The 19106-nt window shown below is 38.9% G+C and overlaps 2 protein-coding genes across 6 annotated transcripts in view; both read left to right on the plus strand.

The window, feature by feature from the left end:
- Positions 1 to 8349, plus strand: part of GCC2 (GRIP and coiled-coil domain containing 2) — a 54726-nt gene extending 46377 nt beyond the window's left edge. For 2 of the 4 annotated variants that reach the window (XM_083362982.1, XM_083362984.1), the window contains exon 23: positions 557 to 3329. In XM_083362982.1, coding sequence (XP_083219108.1) covers positions 557 to 627 — 71 coding nt within the window. In that variant the 3' untranslated portion in view covers positions 628 to 3329. Of the gene's footprint in view, positions 1 to 556; positions 3330 to 8132 lie in introns of those variants that run through there. The other 2 variants (XR_014492569.1, XM_083362983.1) reach the window with 2 other exon arrangements.
- The window catches only part of LIMS1 (LIM zinc finger domain containing 1), a 306378-nt gene that overhangs the window by 211209 nt on the left and 76063 nt on the right, over positions 1 to 19106 (plus strand). The window contains exon 1 of one of the 2 annotated variants that reach the window (XM_083363015.1): positions 10642 to 10842. The exons of the other annotated variant lie outside the window; for it this stretch is intronic. Within the exon in view, the coding sequence (XP_083219141.1) occupies positions 10808 to 10842 (35 nt within the window). The 5' untranslated portion in view covers positions 10642 to 10807. Of the gene's footprint in view, positions 1 to 10641; positions 10843 to 19106 lie in introns of those variants that run through there. 2 annotated transcript variants of the gene reach the window in all.

A 19106-nucleotide genomic window follows, 5' to 3' on the forward strand; every position in this document is an offset into this window, starting at 1 on the left:
GTAACATTTGTTTGAACATATCTGCAACTAATTTGAACCATTATTTTCCTGTATTTGACACTCTTGAAAAAAGATTAACAAAAACAATAGTACAATTTAAACTGTTGCTTCTAAGAAACCATCTGTGACTACTTATGTTCAAATTATTCAAAACATTTAACTATAGAACGATTTTCTTTCTCAATATTTTTTTTAAATTTATTCATTTAAAAAAACATTGAGCAAAGTGCCTGAAAATCATTATCCAGTCAATCTGTATGAAACAAGAGAGTGTCTATTTCATGGCAGATCTTTGACACTTCTTGCTTAACTCTGCTGGATCTCTACATCTCACAAAAATGATGCCTTTTAATTCAATGTGTTAGTCAAAAAAGGTGCTATCAGATGCCTTCCTACCATTGGTAATTAGTGTGATTCTAATCATACTAATCATCTTAAGTATGCACATTAAAGATATAATGTAGTTTACTAAAAGATTGAATTGGCTTTATGTCTTGTCATTTAAATCTGGGGCTGGATATTTAAAACCAATATGGGTTGTGTTGTGTTTTGTAAGGTGACGAAGAAAGCCTGTCCCAGGCCTCTGGTTGGGCATCATATTTACACAGTTGGTCAGGACTCCGATGAGTTTTCACTGTTCCTGCATTCAAAATCAGCAGCTGCACTGGGAAGAATTTCAACCATAAAGAATGAAGCATATAGGCGGGTAACTCTTATTTGGGGTTTTCTCACAACTGCCTCAGTTGGTTTTATTTAAGAAATAATATTCTAAATAAGACTTGTTGAAGGACTTGGAGTAATGTCTTGTAGTCTCAGTTTCTGACTTCCTTCTTAGTGCAGGTATGGAGGTTTTCAGTGAACTTCCCTCCTAGCAAGAGCCATCCTTTACTTTGACTGGTGAGATAATCTGTGTGACTGTGTCATTCATCAAATGAATCTGTAAACTTTTACAGAGCAAAATTTTGTATGTTCCCAGACCTCCCTGGGTTGGAATTTCTAACAGTAGCAGGCCTCCACAATCTGCTGTCCACCAGTAGTAGATTCAACACAACTTCTAAAATGTTCAGCCTTGGAATTATGTATATTGCAGTTCAAAATATCTAGAGGATATTAACTTTGGCTGAACTACCACTTGCATTCCTCCTTTTAATCTGTCTAGAAGAAGTATGATTTAGTTTGGCGATCTGTGGTAAGCCTATCATTGACAAAAAATGCTGACTACAGACTTCCTACGCTGTTCGAAGCTTTATTTCTTTAGTACCTCAAACTAAATTTTTTTTTCCTGAGCTTTAAAATGCTTATTCTTCTGGAACTGAAAGCTGAATGCAAAAATAAAGTGAATGTCTTCCACACATTCACTTTACTTAACACTTAAGAATTTTGCCAAGCTTATTTAATGATTCTTTAGATTAATAGTATACATCTTGTGTTGGGGCATTGCTTTGACAGATGATTGCATTGTCCATTCAATTGCTGCTTGAAAAAGACTGAGAGCAAACTTTTAAAAATCAAATTAAAAACAAATATGCATCATTTAAAAATCAATTGGAAACTATGTTCTACTGGCATTCAAAGGAACATTGATACATTGCTTATGTTAAGTAATATCTAAAGATAAAAAATGATATTTTGCTATGAATGATGAATCCAAAATATAATTGCTCGAGATTATCTAAGTTGAATGTTAGCCAAAGAAAAAATACTGAAATGTAGTTTTTATGGGTTTGTCAAGATACCATTTTGGCATATTCAGATTTACCTTTGTAACTCTTGTTCTTTATCTGCATTCTCCTTCAGAATTGGATCTCTTTGTGGACAAAAAAGATGCTGATATACATAAAAGCTTGGATTTAGAGCCCACAAAATTTAAGATCCATTAATAATTTAAAATCCATTTATTTGAATAAATATGATTGAAGCTGTTGGAGGGGCAACTTATTGTTTACAGAAAACCTCAGTGTCCAGCTCTATGTGCTGTCAAATAGGTTACTGCTAGAGCCCAGCACAAGACTAAGATGGATTAAGAAACAATTATCTTGATTATACTGGTTGTCTATAGTGAAGGAGCTGCTGATGCTATTGTGCACTGAGTTGTCTGTGAATGAAATCTAAACTTTTGTAGATAACTGTTCTTGAAAGAAATGACTTAGTGCCTATTCAACACCTTTCTCTAGTGAATATCCTGTATCTTAAAATAGTGAAATTATTATATGGAAGAAGAAATATTTAGTCATTAAGAGATGACATTTTAATGGCAAGGCCATTTCAGAAATGCCTATTCAATCAAATACGTTGATCATCACCAATTTTCATAGACATTCAGATATAAGAGTGAGGAGAAAATATCCCTCGTCATTGAAGGAGAACACAGTCCATAGCTATGTGTTGTCTAGTTCAACACATTTCTACTATATGCTATAGGGGCTGCCCAGTTCCACGATTCTGAAAGTGTTTAAAAAATGAGCTTAGTTTAAGTATATATAATGTTCCTCTTCAGTAATAATAATTGTGTGACATTTCTTGATCATATAGAAGTCTCTTTGCTTAGCCTTGGTAGCACTGACATTAGGAGAAGGAAAACTAAGCATTGTGGCTGTTCAGATCCCAGCCTTTCTTCACAGGTCGGCCACGACTTTCATCATCCTGGTTTCCTCTAAAAATGTTGGAGTTCCTTTCCCAGAATTCTTAGCCAGTGTGGTCTCAAAGAATTGAAACAGAATATCTGAGGAGCAATGAGTGGGGAAGGTTGCTTGAAATATTAAAAGTTTGCCACTAAGTGCTCATTGACCTCCAACATATTGAGGAGACCAGGATGATGAAAGTCATGGCTGACCTGTGAAGAAAGGCTGGGATCTGAAGAGCCACAGTGCTTAGCTTTCCCTCTCCTACTGTCGGTGCTATCAAGGCTAACCAAAGACATTACTGATAGGATCAAGAAATGTCACACCATTATTATTACTGAAGAAGAACATCTTACATGCTTAAGCTGAGTTCACTTTTCAAACATTTTTAGAATGGTGGAACTGGACAGCCACTATAGCATGTGATGGAACTGGATGTGTCTCTTCCTTTTCAAAAAGTGAATTTCACAAGTCAGTAATTTGGCTTGTCCCCTGTCGTGTACATTACATGCTTAAACTGAGAAGGAAAATCTGCACCATCATTAATAGTTTACTAGTTCCAGAATTAGTATACCTGAAAACTTACTACTGATTATTTCCTTATCTACACACTTTTATTAATAGCTTTGACAATATGAAATTGTCCTTTTGATCATTTCAAATATTTTTTTTAATAATTTCAGACTGTGAATAAATTGTGCATATATCTGTTTATTACTTTTCATTTTCACTTGTATGTTCAGTAAATTAAAATACAAAACTTTTAAATGTAATTTATTATCCACGTGCCTTAAATATATCTTACACTACAGAGAAAGATTTTGGGTAATGTGACAAGGCAGGGATTCCAAATTAAAATAATGGATGCAAAATGTGATATTTTGTAAAAGTTTATTGAGCTGCTATTTTTAAAGTATGCAAAGTTGTTTCCAGAAAAATAGAAGAGAGAGAGAGAGAGAGAATATGAAGAAGACTGGCACTTATTTAGAATGGTTGCTAAGTGTTCTGGGTCATGTGATCACCATTTACAATCTTCTTCAGGGGCTTCCAACAAGCAAAGTCAATGAGGGAAGCTAGATTTGCTTAACAGCCACATGATTCATTTAATTGCTGCAGCATAAAAGGTTGTAAAATTGGATGCAACTCACTTAACAACTACTTTATTTAATGATCCCAATTGTCATCGTAAGTCGACTACTTTTACCATTTTCAACATGATCACTAGAAACTTCCATCTATTTCTCCTCCTGACCAGTAATGCTAGGACAACCGCTTCAATACTGACTCCTTGGCAACCTTAAGCAGGAACACAAAAATGGAACAACTTTTTATCTTCTGTTAGTGCAATAAAATTATGGATAGTGTTGGGGTCAGTGGAAAATTTTACAATTCAGATAGGAACAATTGCTTTTGTAAAGACAGTAAAGTTGCCATTTCCATGCACTATAGAATAAGCAGCGTAACTCTGGACCACATCTTTTTGAATTTGCACAAATCTTTTTAATTATTTGGTACTTTGAATGTTAGCTGGACAGTGGTCAAAAATGTTACCATTATGTTTCTCATCATCTTAGGATAGGAAGAAAAAAATAGTATAAGTTCTGGCATCATTTTAAAAGAAAATGCCTTGATCCTTCTTTAAACTGGAGGAATTAAAGATCAATAGTCCCAGCCCTCCTTAGAAAAAATAGTCTTTCAGGCTGCCTTTCTCATGCATCAACAGCACCTGAGATAGAGTAGATTTGAAGCTACGGATGGACATGGAGTATATTGCAATATATTTTGCTCACATGGGGCTCTGATGTTTCAGTTGTGATTTACTGAGTTTGGGCTTATGTGTTTTTTGGATTCTTATCAAATGCCTACCGAGAACATAAAGAGTTGCCAAAACTGCACCACTGCTTAACTTTGACTTTTGTGTCAAATTTATTGGATTACTGCCATAAATATTTTTAAAGCTAATGTGTTACACTGGCAGAGCAAAAACCACTTAGATATAAGAAAATTGCAGTGTTCTACCTAAATGTGAGCACATCATCAGTTATATGCTAATATATATTTAGGCTTGTGGAATGCTCATCTAATATTTTAAACAAATACTTTAATACTAATACAGGAATCAATATAGAACACTACGGTATTTCTGGGTGAATCCTGAAAGCTTGTTTCATGGATAAACGCTTGAAAAACATAGATTTTGATGGGTGGGGTAATAAAGGGCAATATTCCATTTTGGTTGTTTTGTTTTGCTTATTCCCAAGGCAACTGGCTGAAATAAAATTCTTATTGGCAGTGAATCAGAAAGGAAACAAACTGATCACTAACATACCTTTGTCAATATATTAAATGTAACCTTACTCAATTTTTGTTCAGTGGGACATATTATGTCATTCTGCATACCTTTTAAAGTGTTATTTTAGGAAACAGATGAATCTGCTTTCACTCCTTCAAATACAATGTGAAATGTCAACATGCGTAGCTAATTCTCTGAAGGCTCACTGCAGACTCATGGTATTATTTCCATTCTTTTTCAAATCCCTTCAGAAACTAGAGAACCTGTATTTATGTGCACTGTGCACATTTTATTTCAGAGCGTTTCAAATTATTTGGGTGAAGGCTCAATGAACACAGATATAAGGCATAGCACTATAAAATATCTATTATAGATTGCAGAGGAATTAAAAGGTACATTTCATTCATCATACAAAATAGCATTAGAATTGGGTAGAAACTTTTGTGATTGCATATCCATCCTGTGGATTTACCAAGTTGTATATTGAAAAAAAACTTGAATATGTCACACAGGCGCCAACTGGGAGTCCAAACATTTGTTGGTTATCTCATTCCCTGATTCCTTCTGCTATACAATGAGATGATGAGACGATAGTTGTAAATAAAATATGTGTCACCAATACACTACATATACAGGTGAAACTCAAAAAATTAGAATATCGTACAAAAGTTCATTTATTTCAGTAATGCAACTTAAAAGGGGAAACTAATATATGAGATAGAGTCATTACATGCAAAGCAAGATAGTTCAAGCCGTGATTTGTCACAATTGTTCTGCTTTGCATGTAATGAGTCTATCTCATATATTAGTTTCCCCTTTTAAGTTGCATTACTGAAATAAATGAACTTTTGCACAATATTCTAATTTTTCGAGTTTCACCTGTATAACCATTTCCTAACCAGTAGCTTGATGTAGTTTTAAGTGTTTTTTTCCTTCAAATGCACTGAAGCTGAGGTTCAGTTCAATCTAATCAAGTCCTACTGTAGTGGTCTAGAGATTCTCCTGTTGCAGGAGCATGCAATTGGTTGGACTGAGCTTGTGATACAGAAGAAAAGCTTTATGGATTTAATTTTCAGATTGATTTAGAAGTGGTTGGAAACAGATCTTGATGGAAGATTTTGGAATTATGATGCAGAGCCAGAGGAAACATTTCTGCAGATATCCATGTTTTTCCTATCTTGATTATGTTCCAGAAGTCTTTAAAAACTGACTTTTCCCAGGCATCGGAGTAGTGTGGCTGCTGATCTGTTGAGTACAGTTTTCATAGTGTATGGAGTTTGTCTTGTCTGGACATACATGTTTTCCTCTGTTTATTATTTTACTTTACCCTTTTAAGATTCAAGCTACCCAGAGTAATTTTGGAGCCCAAAAACTATTAAATCTAAATCTACAATAAAATACATAAACTACATGCTGAATTCAAACCTGGGATGACTACGCATTTGGGCTCCCACTGAAGAAAGCATTCTTGTGATTTAGCTGGTTCTTGAGGCTGAGGGAAGATAGATACCCTCTGGTGGCTTTTTCTGTTTGCTACTGTAGGGTTGGGGTGGTGGTAAGGAATTGCTCCTTGGGGTTTATAGAACGGATGAAGTCCTTGGTTCTGCCTTTTATTTGCTTGCATAAAATAAGTTCATAGCTAGGTGTACTAAAGGTGGCTGGGTCAATATTTCCCTTTACATTTCTAACCTCCTGCTTTCAAGCCTTCTGCCCTAAATCAGTAAGCTATATAGTATATAGGAGGTGGCTGATGCTATTTCACAGCTATCTAAATATCACCTTGTTCCTCATCCAATCTCTATTGCCTGGCAAGGTATTTTTCTCACACTTCGCCCTTTAAAAAAGTATATGTGGAAACTGTTAATGGAGCTCTGTGGGGTTTGGTTACGCCAGAGTACCTTGAGTGTGTGTGTGTGTGTGTGTGTGTGTGTATGATGGGACTTGAACTCAACTCAACTTGAACTCTGGGAAAGTAGCACATAAGGGCTTTCCTGTTCTTTAGCTGCTTATTTATCATGAAGAGATGTCTTGGAGGCCTGTCTGTATTTATAACCTCAATGTATTGTTTTAGTGAATGGGTGATGGGTGGCTCTTCTCCTATAGGGTGACCCTGAGCCAGCCCTTCTCTGTCAGCCCTAGGAAGCAGGCAATGGCAATACCTACTTATTGGGGACCATTACCAGACTTTCCTTAGAAACCATTTTGATCTCTGTGTTAGATTCAGAAGTCCTTTTGCTGGCATATCTCCAAGTAAGGAAGAATTGCAGCCCACTAGCTAACAAATCCAAATAAAGGGACAAATTTTTGCACATAATGCTATACTGAAGGAGTCCAGCAACAATACCTCCACGCTGATGAATGAAATATTCTATTTCTTTTTTTTTACAACTTTGTAATCCCTTTACAGAGTCAGGGCAACTGAACAGAGCTGAGCATTTACTGGCCACATGACATTCCTGACATCTATGTGAAGTTCAGAGATATTTTTTTCTTTGATTCCTGAGGAAAAAAAAATTGAATTCTCAACGTTCTAAGAATCTCCACCTCAAGGCTAGGGGACCCCCCCCAGGCTGTGGCCCACTATCGGGCCGTGGCCTCTTCAGAACCAGGCCATGTGAATTCAATTTGCATGAGTGGCAGGCTGGCGTGCACACAGCTCAACTTGCACGAGTCACAGGTCAGCGCGCACATGCATGTGCAGCTCAACTTGTGCGAGAGCAGGCCAGTTCCCCTCCCCCCTACACCATGCCGCCAAGCCATAAAGGTTGGGGACTGCTGCTGTAGGCCACTATGCTGCTCAAATGAAATACTCTATGGATGTATAAAATCATTCTTCATTTAATTAATATTAAAATGTGTAATTATAAATATTTGATAGTACAGTGGTTAATGAATCCGTCTAGAAACTAAGTTCTAGTTCTGCCTTAGGTACAAAGCCAGTTGGGTGACCCTGGGCCAGTCCTTTTCTGTCAGCCCTAGGAAGGTAGTGGCAAGCCAGTTTAGAAAAACCTTGCCAAGGTGCACATACATGCACATATACATACTGTACGGTAGATTCTGCATGCAGATACCAACATAGTGGCTGGATGGCATGAATAGGATTTTTATTCAGGACGTTGCTTCAGTTGTTAAATTTGGTTTAAGAAGGCATCACTACCTCCAAACAAAATCTAACACAATGAAAGGTGACTATGTCTATCCCCTCTATGTGTTTCCAGGTATTTTATATGGTTTTGGACTAGATTATTTAAAGGATAAACACCAGCTGAACTACTTCTCTCCAAGATGAAAATTGCAAAAGCTTTTTTCTCAAAATGGCCTCTCCAACTCAGTATACCAGATGCTCAAGGGACTTCTTCAGAGCATCGGATGGCGTGTTTTCAATTTGGTCTGTTTTTTAATTCATCATTTTAAAATATAATGGCAAGATTAAAATACCATTATCTTTCTGACTGCTGGATTGTTATGTTGTTAGTTTTAATTTTGTTTTTATATTTTATGCCCTTCCCACTATTAAATCATCAAAATGCCGAGTAAATAAATGTAAGATATTGTGGTAAAAGGTGATGCTCACATAAGTTAAGAGAGTCAACATTGGCTGTGATTACAGGTAGTCCTCGACTTAGGACAGTTCATTTAGTAACCGTTCAAAGTTACATCACTGAAAAAAGTGACTTATGACCATTTTTCACACTTACAACCTTTGTAGCAATCCCATGTTCATATATGTCAGGGGTTTCCAACCAGGGGTGTAAGACAATATCCCAAGGGGTGCAAAAAAAAAAGTTTCAAAATTATAGTGCATTTGCATAACCAGGTATTACTTTTGTAAGAGGTGCGAGAATATATCAGAAGCGTTCTAGGGGTGCGGGGTATAGAAAAGGTTGGGAACCGCTGATGTATGTGATCAGAATTCAGATGCTTGGCAACCAGTTCATACTCATGACTGTTGCTGTGTCCCAAGTTCATATGATCACCTTTTGCAACCTTTTGATAGGCAAAATCAATGAGGAAGCCAGATTCACTTAGCAACCATGTTACTAACTTAACAACTGCAGTGATTCACTTAACAACTATGGCAAAAGGTCATAAAATGGGGCAAAACTCAGCAACAGAAATTTTGTGTTCTATTGTGGTCATAGGTCAAGGACTACCAGTACAGTGAAAAGCAACTGAATCTACTAACCTCATTTTCCCAAATGCCTGTAGGATTTTGTAGGCAGTGGTGAACAACCAGTTCTCTGTGTGGATGCCGCTTCCGGAAGTCCATTCTGGGCCTGGGCAACAAAAAATTAACTACCGGTTCTGACAAAGTGGTGTGAACTGGCTGAATCTCACCACTGTTTGTAGGGTATATAGTTTTGTATAGTATATAGTTTGAATGATCAAATGTTGACCTATTATTACAACATTCTTCTGGTATATCTGTTGTATGAATAAGAAAGCCAATAGTTTTCAAATCTTTCAGTTTGGAAGCTGTGGATATTCTTTCTGCCATATTGCTAAACTCACAGTTCACATCCTATCTAATCTCTCCTCAGACTGTTATCCCAATTATTCTTCTGGTTAAATGAAGGCACACTCAATTTAATAGTAGTTTGGAGATATTTTAATTTTTTACATGACACTTGTGCTGTGTTAACAAGTATATAACTGTGCTTCTGGGCATGTATTTGTTATTGCAGTTGCTTCCAAATCTTTGTAACCTTGAACCCTTAGTACAGTAACTGCTTATCTAAATTCTTATTAAGCTCATACTACTGCTGTCACCAGCTATCAAAACTTTAGCTAAACTGGTACATGTTCTTGTCATGGTTATTTGAAATACCTAAGGATGAAGATGCTACTAATCTAAAGATATCAAACCGCTATTTTGAGTCTTAATGGTTTCTTTATTTAAAAGGGTGACGTAATCTATTCTAGACCACAAACAAAATAAAATTCTGTGACTTCAGTAGGCCATTCAGGTAATCGGTCTTTATTCAGACATACTCTTATGTAAATGGACATCCAGAAAAGCAACTATTATCACAATTCTTAAAGCTTCTTCAGATGGGAACATCTGATGCCACCCATCATTGATCCTCTGACATAAGAAAAAAAACCAAGGTTTTAAGAATCGGAAGAAATGTCCAGGATTTCTAATGATTTCGACCAGGCTTCCTGCTTATAATTATTTGCCTTTGAAGCGTCCTAAGACCTAAGCAGGATTTAGGAAAGGGAACATTTTCCACCCACTGTAGAACTTCCGAGTCCAGGATTAGAAAGGGAGAGGGGGGGGGGTTCGGCGAGGATTCGACGCAAGAGAAAGAACGAGCGAAGACAGACGGGAAAATAAATAACATTTCCCCCTCCTCCCAACCCCGCGCGCGCCTCAAAAGCGCGCGCACGCACGCACAACCACACAAGATAGAGGGGACACACGGATTTTGGTCTGGCCGTTTTGGGGTTCAAGGCAACTTTCAGCGGTGGGCGGTCAGTTATCTCTAGCACGGGCTAGGAAAGAAACAACTCTCAGAAAGGCTCCCACGATCAGAAACCAGCGGTCGCCCATCCGAAACTCTCTCTTGGCGGGGGGGGGGGGTTGGATTGGTTGCGAGGCGTCCCGAGGACACTACGCCGGCCTTCCTTTTTTCACCGCCGCGGGCGCGGGAAGAGACGCGGAGGCGGCTGGAGTGGTGTGGGCGGTGAAGCGCCATTGCTGCTGCCGCCGCCGCCTCACCGCTCCCTCCTTCTGCTTCCTGCGTTGCTTTGCGGGGGCGGCCCCGCCTGCAGCTACTGCGCGGAACTTGCCTGGAAAAGCCGAAGAGCGCCCGAACCAGCCAGCCAGGAAGGGAGGGAGGAAAATTGCTTTAGGCTGAGGGACTTTTCTGCTCTCTCTCTCGGTTTCGCGATGTTGGGAATCGCGGCTGCTGGAATGACCAACAGGTAAGTCTGTCCCGAGCACGTCTGACAGCGCCCGAGCTCTTCATTCATTGCAAGCATTCGGGTGAAATGCACCCTCCGGGCCGCCGTTCCTGTCTGGCCCCGTGCTCTTTCTGCTGCTTCTTTCCCGGCTACTTGGAGGAGAGAGACTGTAGGCTCGTTCTCTTCGTCTCGAATAACTTTTGGGAAGGCTGCATCCCCTTTCCCTCCCGGGCGGAGAAAAGAGGGATGAGATAATCCCACCGCGCCCTCCTGCACCAGCTGCAGCGCCGAGTCGAGGCGGAATCCAGGTTCTCCAGAGGGCGCGCCGAGGCGGCGGAGGCTCCTGGAAAAAAGGGTGGCGGTGGGCTGTGCTGCAGAAGGGCTGGGGAGAGACGGAGTCGTGGGTGGGCAGCCAAGGAAATACGCCGCCTGGGGTTGGAGCAAATGGGAGATTTGTGCGCGTACAAGGAATTGGGAGAGCTGAGAAGTGCGGGCAAAATGGGGCCAAGAGAAGTTCTCTCGGGCAGCGGAGACAAGCCGGGAGAGTGCCGAGGAGGGGACAATATTTGGTATTCGTGGCGGCAGACACCTTATACCAGAGACATGGAAGTACCGTAAATAAGTTTAGAGCAGTGCTGTCCTGGGAAGGAGCCAGGCAGGCGATTCAGGAACTTTTCTTTTTTCCCCTCTCTAAATTCGATGTGGCTGCACATTGGAAGCAACGGTGAGGAAAGCCACGTTTACCTCAAAGAGGAATCTGTTGGGAGCCATGCGGTGGGCGGGGCGGAAGCAAGAAGTGGGTGGGGCCGGGATCAAAGACTTGTTGCTTTGATTCCTTCGATGCCCTCTATTCTTTTTAACCCAACCGAGTGTTGGGAATGAAATATTTTTTTCTTTTCAGTTTGGTGTACGGGCCCTTGACTTACGACCACAATGGAGCCCAAAATTTATATGGCTAAGTGAAACGTTTGTTGAGTTTGAGTTTTGCCTCAATTTTACAAACTTTCTTGCCGGAATTGTTAAGGGAATCACTGCAGTTGTTAAGTTAGTAACAGTGTTGTTAAGTGAATCTGGTTTCTCCGTTGACTTTGCTTATCAGGAAGTCATAAAACACATGACCTCAAAACACTGCAACCATCATAAATATGAATCAGTTGCCAAGCATCTGAATTTTGATCACATGACCGTGGGGATGCTCGTTGAGCTATCTGTCTGGTATGGACTGAGGGGTTTTAATGTTTTTAAATTAAATTTTTAAATTTAATTTTTAAATTTTAATTTTTGGGGGCTAGACTTAATTTAATTTAATTTTAATTTTTAATTTAATTTTAATTTTATATTGTATTGTTTTTAAATTTTGCCTCGTAAACCGCCCTGAGTCCTTCGGGAGTAGGGCAGTATATAAACCGAATTAATAAATAATAATAAGTGTGAAAAATGGTCATAAGTCGCTTTTTCCAGTGTTTTCAATCACTAAATGAACTGTTGTAAGTCAAGGACTACCTGCAGAGGTTAAAATGCCAAACTAAAAGCCAATAGAGTTTGTTCTAGGCTGTCATTAATCATGAATGCCAATTTGGGAGTCTCTTCTCAGCCCAACTGTTGTTATGGGGAAAATAAGGGACTGGAGTATAAGATATGTTCACTGATTTGAGCTCTGTATAAAAATATAAAATAGAGAAAGACATAGAAAATGAAAAAGCTAAAGTGCTGGGACTTTAGACTTCAAACAGACAAGCCACATGCTAGATTTAACAATGTTAACAATAAGAAAGACAAGTCTAGGTAGTGGATGTGGTAGCACCTGGAGACAACCGAATAGAAGAGAAATAACTGAAGAGGGCAACAAAACACAAAGTTCTGCAAATAGAAATAGAACAACTGTAGCAAAAGAAATCAGAGATAGTACCAATAGTAATAGATGCCTTGGGTTCAATCCCAAAACAACTAGAGCAACACCGTTGGCATTGACAAATTCACCATCAGTCAATTGCAAAAGGCAGCTTTACTCGGAACAGCTTACATCCTGCAACAATATCTGTAACAGCAATGAACATCCAGATCTGCCTATCCCAGGTCCTTGGGAAGGACTAGATAGGTGGCCAAAAATGCCAACGCCAGTCTGAACATCTGGATGACTGTGATGAACCATAATAATAATAAAAATAACAAATACTTAACAATGCAAAACTGAACCAAATGGAATGAAATGTACTATGTCAGGCAGTGTTTGTGAGAAAAAGATCATATTGAAAAATAGGGTAGATCAGCCATGGCACTGCAGGTGACTGCTCCATTCTCTGCCCACCTCCCTTCCAGTCATGTGACTCTGAGCGCACTCTACATTTTCACTTCCAGTAGACAGACATGCGCTAAGACAGAGGTCCCCAACCTTTTGGGCACCAGGGACCGGTTCTGTGGAAAGAGGTTTTTGCGCGGACTGGAGAGTACATGTTTTTGTGGTGCTGCCTGCATCCCAAGGATGGGGCTTGGCTTGTTTGTGCAGTAGACATGGCAAGCAATCTGTTTACCTTTCACATTTTGAAAGAAACTGACCATTACATATAAACATAGAAAACTGACAGCGCAAAAAGATCTAACAGTCCATCAAGTATGCTCTTTGAAATATTTTATTTTGTTTTTAATTTATGTATTTTTAATTATTTTTTTAATATTTTTTATTTCTGTGGGATAATGGATATAGATAGTTTCTTTTTCTCTTTGTATTGTTATCGTTCTTGCAAAGGTCTTGGTTATAGACTCTTTACAATTAAGAGTTCTAATTTTGAACTTATTAGCCTTAAATAGTTTGGACTCCCCTCCCTTTGTGGATCATTATGACCTGTAACTGTCAGCAGGATTTGTTTCTTAATTATGCCATCATTTTGTCAAATATAAAAAGTAAACAATGTAATTATGCTCCATTTCCCATTTTGTTTTACATTTAGTCCCACCTTTTGTGTTTTATTGACAGATAACTGATATAATATGTAATATCTAATAGAACTGATTCACAAACAGACTGACTAATACAAATGAAGCATTAAATCAAATTTAGTCCTTAGTTACTTTGTATTAGCATGTTGCCTCCTGTTTTTTTATTTGTTTTTGGCTGCTGCATAGTAGTAAATTTAAAGCTATGGTATCAGCTAAAATGAGCTGATTTTCAAAAATTTGCTAAAAGTTCAGGAAAAAGTGATCAGGTTAAAAGAAAGGAGCGTGAAAGGCTGGATGAATGGGAGTTCTTACAGTGTGCGAACAATGGCTGTTTCCTGGTGCAATAGAATTCCAGCAGTCCTACAAAGAAATTGCAACAGGTTAATGAGGCAGAGCATGGGATTTTGGAGTTTAGTGCCGCAGCCTAGGCCAGCCTTCTGAAAGGCTTGTTTCTCTATTAACTGAAGCTTCAGGACTGTGAAAGTCTCCACTGACATCGTTGGACTGCAGATGAGTTTGGAAATTGTTCTTGCCTTATTCTCCTTTCTTTCCTTTCCTTCAGGAAAGAAGCAACCTAGGGCTCGCATCTACTGTAGCTTTGTGCAGCCCTCGGCCTCCTTGCCAAAACTGAATGTTAGCAATTAGCTTGGATTTCTAAATGAGAGTGAGTCTCCCAGTAGTCTTGTAGGCACAGAAGAAGAGAGGCCCTACCGTGTTCCCCCCAAAATAAGACCTATCCCAAAATAAGACCTAGCTTGATTTTTGCACATGCACCTAATATAAGCCCTACCCGCAAAATAAGCCCTAGTTAAGACCCGCCCACTCCATCCCACCGTCTGGTTGCACAAGGTGGGGCAAGGCGCAAGCATAAAAATCAAGTTAGGGTGAAGTGTGGGGTGGAGCTGCCCACGTGCCCTGCACCCGCTTACCTCAGGACCACCACAGCCAGGCATCCCACACCCTGATACCTGCCTTGTGACAGTGGCACCAAGAGGGATTAGGTCTTATTTTTGGGGGATGTATTTTTTTCCCCACTGTCTCAGCATCAACAGCCCTGTCCAGCAGGACTCCATGTGGCCACCATCAACCATTTTACGTGGCCGCTTGCCACCACTCACTGGCAGAGGCCTTGAAGGCAAAATGGAGGCCGTGGGTGATGCCCGCATCAACCCAGATCTCCGTTGTGGGCTGCAAAGGCCTTTTCTGAAGGCCTCTGCCAGTGAAACAGAGGCCGTGGGCAACACACACAAGCAACGGTGAACAGCCACAAAAGAAGTGGGCTGGCGGCAACCACGTGGGCTTCTGTTGGACAGGGCTGTTGATGCTGAGACAGTGGGGGGGGGAATACATCCCCCGAAAATAAGACCTAATCCCTCTTTTGGAGGCAAAAAAATAAAAATAAGACCGGGTGTTATTTTGGGGGAAACAATGGAAAAAGAACCCAAAAAGAACAAGGATAGAGGAAATAATTTTGTGGAGTGAGAGAGATTTGGTTGTCAGGTCCAGAAAAAAAATACCTTCTTTCTCTAAAGCAATGAAAATGCAATTTTGAAGTTCACTGCATTGTGAGCCCTCCCTTTTCTTTTTCAACAGCACTTTTGGAATTATGATACTATGGTGCATGAGGATTAGGATGTTGATTGGAAAAAAACAATTCACATGACAGTAAATGATGCCCCTGTAAAACTTTAGGAAATAAATATGTGCAGACTTTGAGTTTATGTTCAGAACAATCTCTAAGTAAAGGTGCAAAACAGATTAATAAGGAGAATTTTAAGAAAAGAGATTAGAAAGATGCTTGTAAATTCTGGTGCACATGTTTGTCAATAAGCAAGTGCTTTCTACATTTCAGTTATTTATTTTACTTGAACTGAGTGGTAAGGATAATGTCACATTGCTGCTTGTATAACCAACTTGAAACCTGTGGGATCATGCAGGGATCATGAGACTTTCTATGATAGAAGGAAACAATTTTCTTGTCAATGGTTTATAAGTGAGCCATTTTTCCTATAAAAAGCAGCCAATAGAACGTGAACTTGGGGACAGGAAGAATGGCAAAAAATGAAACTTTGAATGTATCTCCCTAGGCTGAGAATAAATCCCATGGCCTTGGAATTGTGCCAGAGAAAGTCCTTTACTGTCTACTAGATAGTCAATTCCATAACAGCTGAGGGATCTTCAAAGGTTCCTTTTCTGCTGATCTAAGTATTGAGGCAGGTTGAAAGCAGGAGAGGTGATTCTGCAGATAGATTTTAAACATCAGTATCAATGTTTTGAATTGTGCCAGGGAAGCAGTTGATACAAGCAGCATATTATCTCCATACTTTGCAGTGGTGAGCAGCCTAACTGATGCATTTTGTATTAATTGCCATTTCTGGGTAGCCCCAAATAGAGCTAATTGCAATAGTTGAATTGGATTCCAGTCAAGGTGTGAGTAACTTGGCATGTCTGGCACATTTGCTGTAATTTTACAAATGCAGAAAAACTTTTTTTGAAAAGGAATGTTGAATCTCTAGTCCCTCACTTTGAAGATAAGGTATTTAAGATGATAGGAGGAGTGTTGATGAAGGCAGTTGAGCAATTATGCGAAGCTTTGATTGTATAATTTTATAGGTCTTAATTAAATATTCTATACTTTGTCTCAGCCATGGCTTTTTCTAACCCTGACATATGCAGGGAGTCATTGAGAGTCAAATCAAGATCTATTGGTTTCTTCCAAGAAGAGAATATTTATCAGCCATGAAAATCTAGGCTAAGGATCAGTTGTTTAAGGTAGCCCAGACAAGAAGCATAAACCATAAACACTACCTTTACTGTAAACAACAAAAACAATATTGCAGTAACAAAATCTTGCAGATTCTGTAAGCATTCCTTCCCCACCATACTTTTACTTTCCAGAAAACTAGGGAGATCTCAGAAAACCTTCTGAGACGCTTTCCAACCCTTTTTCTTCTGTGGACTGAGATACCTTTTGCATGATGTTGTCTAGTCTGTAGCTTTTCCTCCTGTCTCCCACATACCATTACAACTGATGAGATGGCACTTAAAGAATATAACCATGTTCATTTAGGAATAACTGATTTCCAATGTTCTGTTGCATAATAATACTGGCATCAACCTAAATAGAGTGGGGACAGCAATAGGATAGCAGGAGCAGTGCCTTATAACGGGTCCCCAACCCCCGGGACAGTCATCAGCCCGTTGGTAACTGGGCTGTACAAGTGGTAGGTGATTGTGTGAAGTTTCATTTGCGCAGGTGCAGGATTAGGTTATGTGCGGGGAAGCCATCCCCTCCCCATCCATCCCCTCCCCCCACCACTGCTGTTGGTCTGTGGAGCCAAAAAGGTTGGGAGCTGCTGCCTTATTAAAAAAGAATTGATTTGTAGGCCAAGGTCATGTATATATAATTCCCATTTGGTAAAAAAATTGCTTAAATTTAAATAAATTTATTTAAAACTTAATTAATAAGAGGGCCAAAATATATCCCTGCTTAACTCCTTAAAGTATGGAGATAGGACTTATCATGTTGCTATTATGCAAGTAACTGATTTTGTAATAGTAATTGACTTAATTTCGTTGTTACACAACGACAATAAAGATATTCTATTCTATTGATGTGCATAGAAGTGTTTTCCTAAAGCATCCTTATCAACTGAAGAAGCAACCATCTACAGATGTGGCTGCTAATTTTCTCCTCAGTTCACAGGGAAGTGAGCCAAAATCCACCTTCAAGTCAATGAAGGCAGTTTAGAGAGATCCCCTGTGTGAGGTTGGAGCAGATATGCCAGATGATATAGTGTTACACTCTGAAGAACAGTTGGGTAATCTGAGCTTAAACCTTGTTCAGTTACTGAGACTTTTTCTTGGCACATCTAGTAAATTAAGTTTAAGACGTTTGTTTGTTTGTTTGTTTTATTTGTTCATTCAATTTCTATATCTGCCTACTCAATCAAGTGACTAATATAGTCACCCTTTTTTTGGGATAGCTATTACGGTGGAGTGGCTCTACTGTTTGACTATCAATAAGGATTTGTTCAATTGAGTACTGTAAATAAAAATACCAATATAGTAGCTCTCCATTTAGAGTTTATTTTAGTAGCTCTGGAGAGATCAATTCTCCTCTGGCAGGTTCACCATTTTTTTGTTGGACAGAAGGTTTAAGAACCTCTGGAGTGCAGACTAGAGGCCTGGCAGGGAAGTAATTAGGGAAAGATAAGCATAGGTCCAAGACTTTTTGTCACATTCAATAAATCACTGAAGTGAGAATTAGAAAGTTCCATCTCACCACTTCAAGTGTTACATAAAAGAAGATGGAAAGTCTATAGGGAAACTTTTTATAAATGGAATTACAGTCTAATAGAAACATTACAGAGAATTCAGAGAGTGTTCAGGAGATGAATCCATTAAAAAGGTTCAGTAACTGTGAAATAGGAAAGTACTGGGTGCAGATGAAACATTTACTTATTCTTTTTCTGCAGAACAAATCTGCAATAAGTGAATTTGAAAAAAAACAAGGTGGTTCAGAGTAGGAAAACTGCATATTATCCCCACCTCTTGTCTAATCTATATGGTTTGAGAAATAAAGCTACCAAGGCAAAGCTAGCTGACCCCATGCTAAAAGAGAACCATTGTATCAACAGAGGTCAGTTGCCTCACAACATCAAATAAATGTCTAAATGTTCATTGACTTGGAAAGGCAGGCCAAAAGATCCTGTCATTTACTTGGTCTCAAAAACAGAGATTGATGCTCTTGAGACATCTCAGGAATAATTATAAATTTTCATCAGAGACAGATCAAGATGGTAAACATTTGTCCATAATCCAAGACCAAGCCCAACATCGTAGCATTTAATTTACATTTTTAATTTATCACTGTTTATATATTTATATAAAATAATTATTTTCTGTGATTTTCATGTTAAAAATACTAATTTTGGGAGAACGTGACACAGTATGAGAAGTATGAGAAAACTATGTTATGTCTTTCTTAAAATGGATTCAATTATTGAGTTACCTCTGAGCCTAGAATGAGGGATGCATTATTTGAGCATGAAACTATGTTTTTGAAATACATATTAGTATGAATATTGTACATTGAATCCTGCTCTCTGTCTGAATTGGCTACTGCTGAAAATCATTCTTGTAATTATACCAAAGATTGATTTCAGTTAAGAGAAATTACAGTACTGAAGTTGCAAGACAAAAATTTGGATAAAAATTTCTGTGAAACAGCTCAGATCTTACAATGAGAAATGAGTTAGGAAAGACTATCTCATCAGTCCAGGGTTGTAAGTTGCACTGGAGGCCAGGTAAATAAAGGATTTGTAGTTACAGTACATAGTCCAAAG

The sequence above is a fragment of the Vipera ursinii genome (assembly GCF_947247035.1).
Source record: "Vipera ursinii genome assembly, chromosome: 4".
Classification (NCBI taxonomy): domain Eukaryota; kingdom Metazoa; phylum Chordata; class Lepidosauria; order Squamata; family Viperidae; genus Vipera; species Vipera ursinii.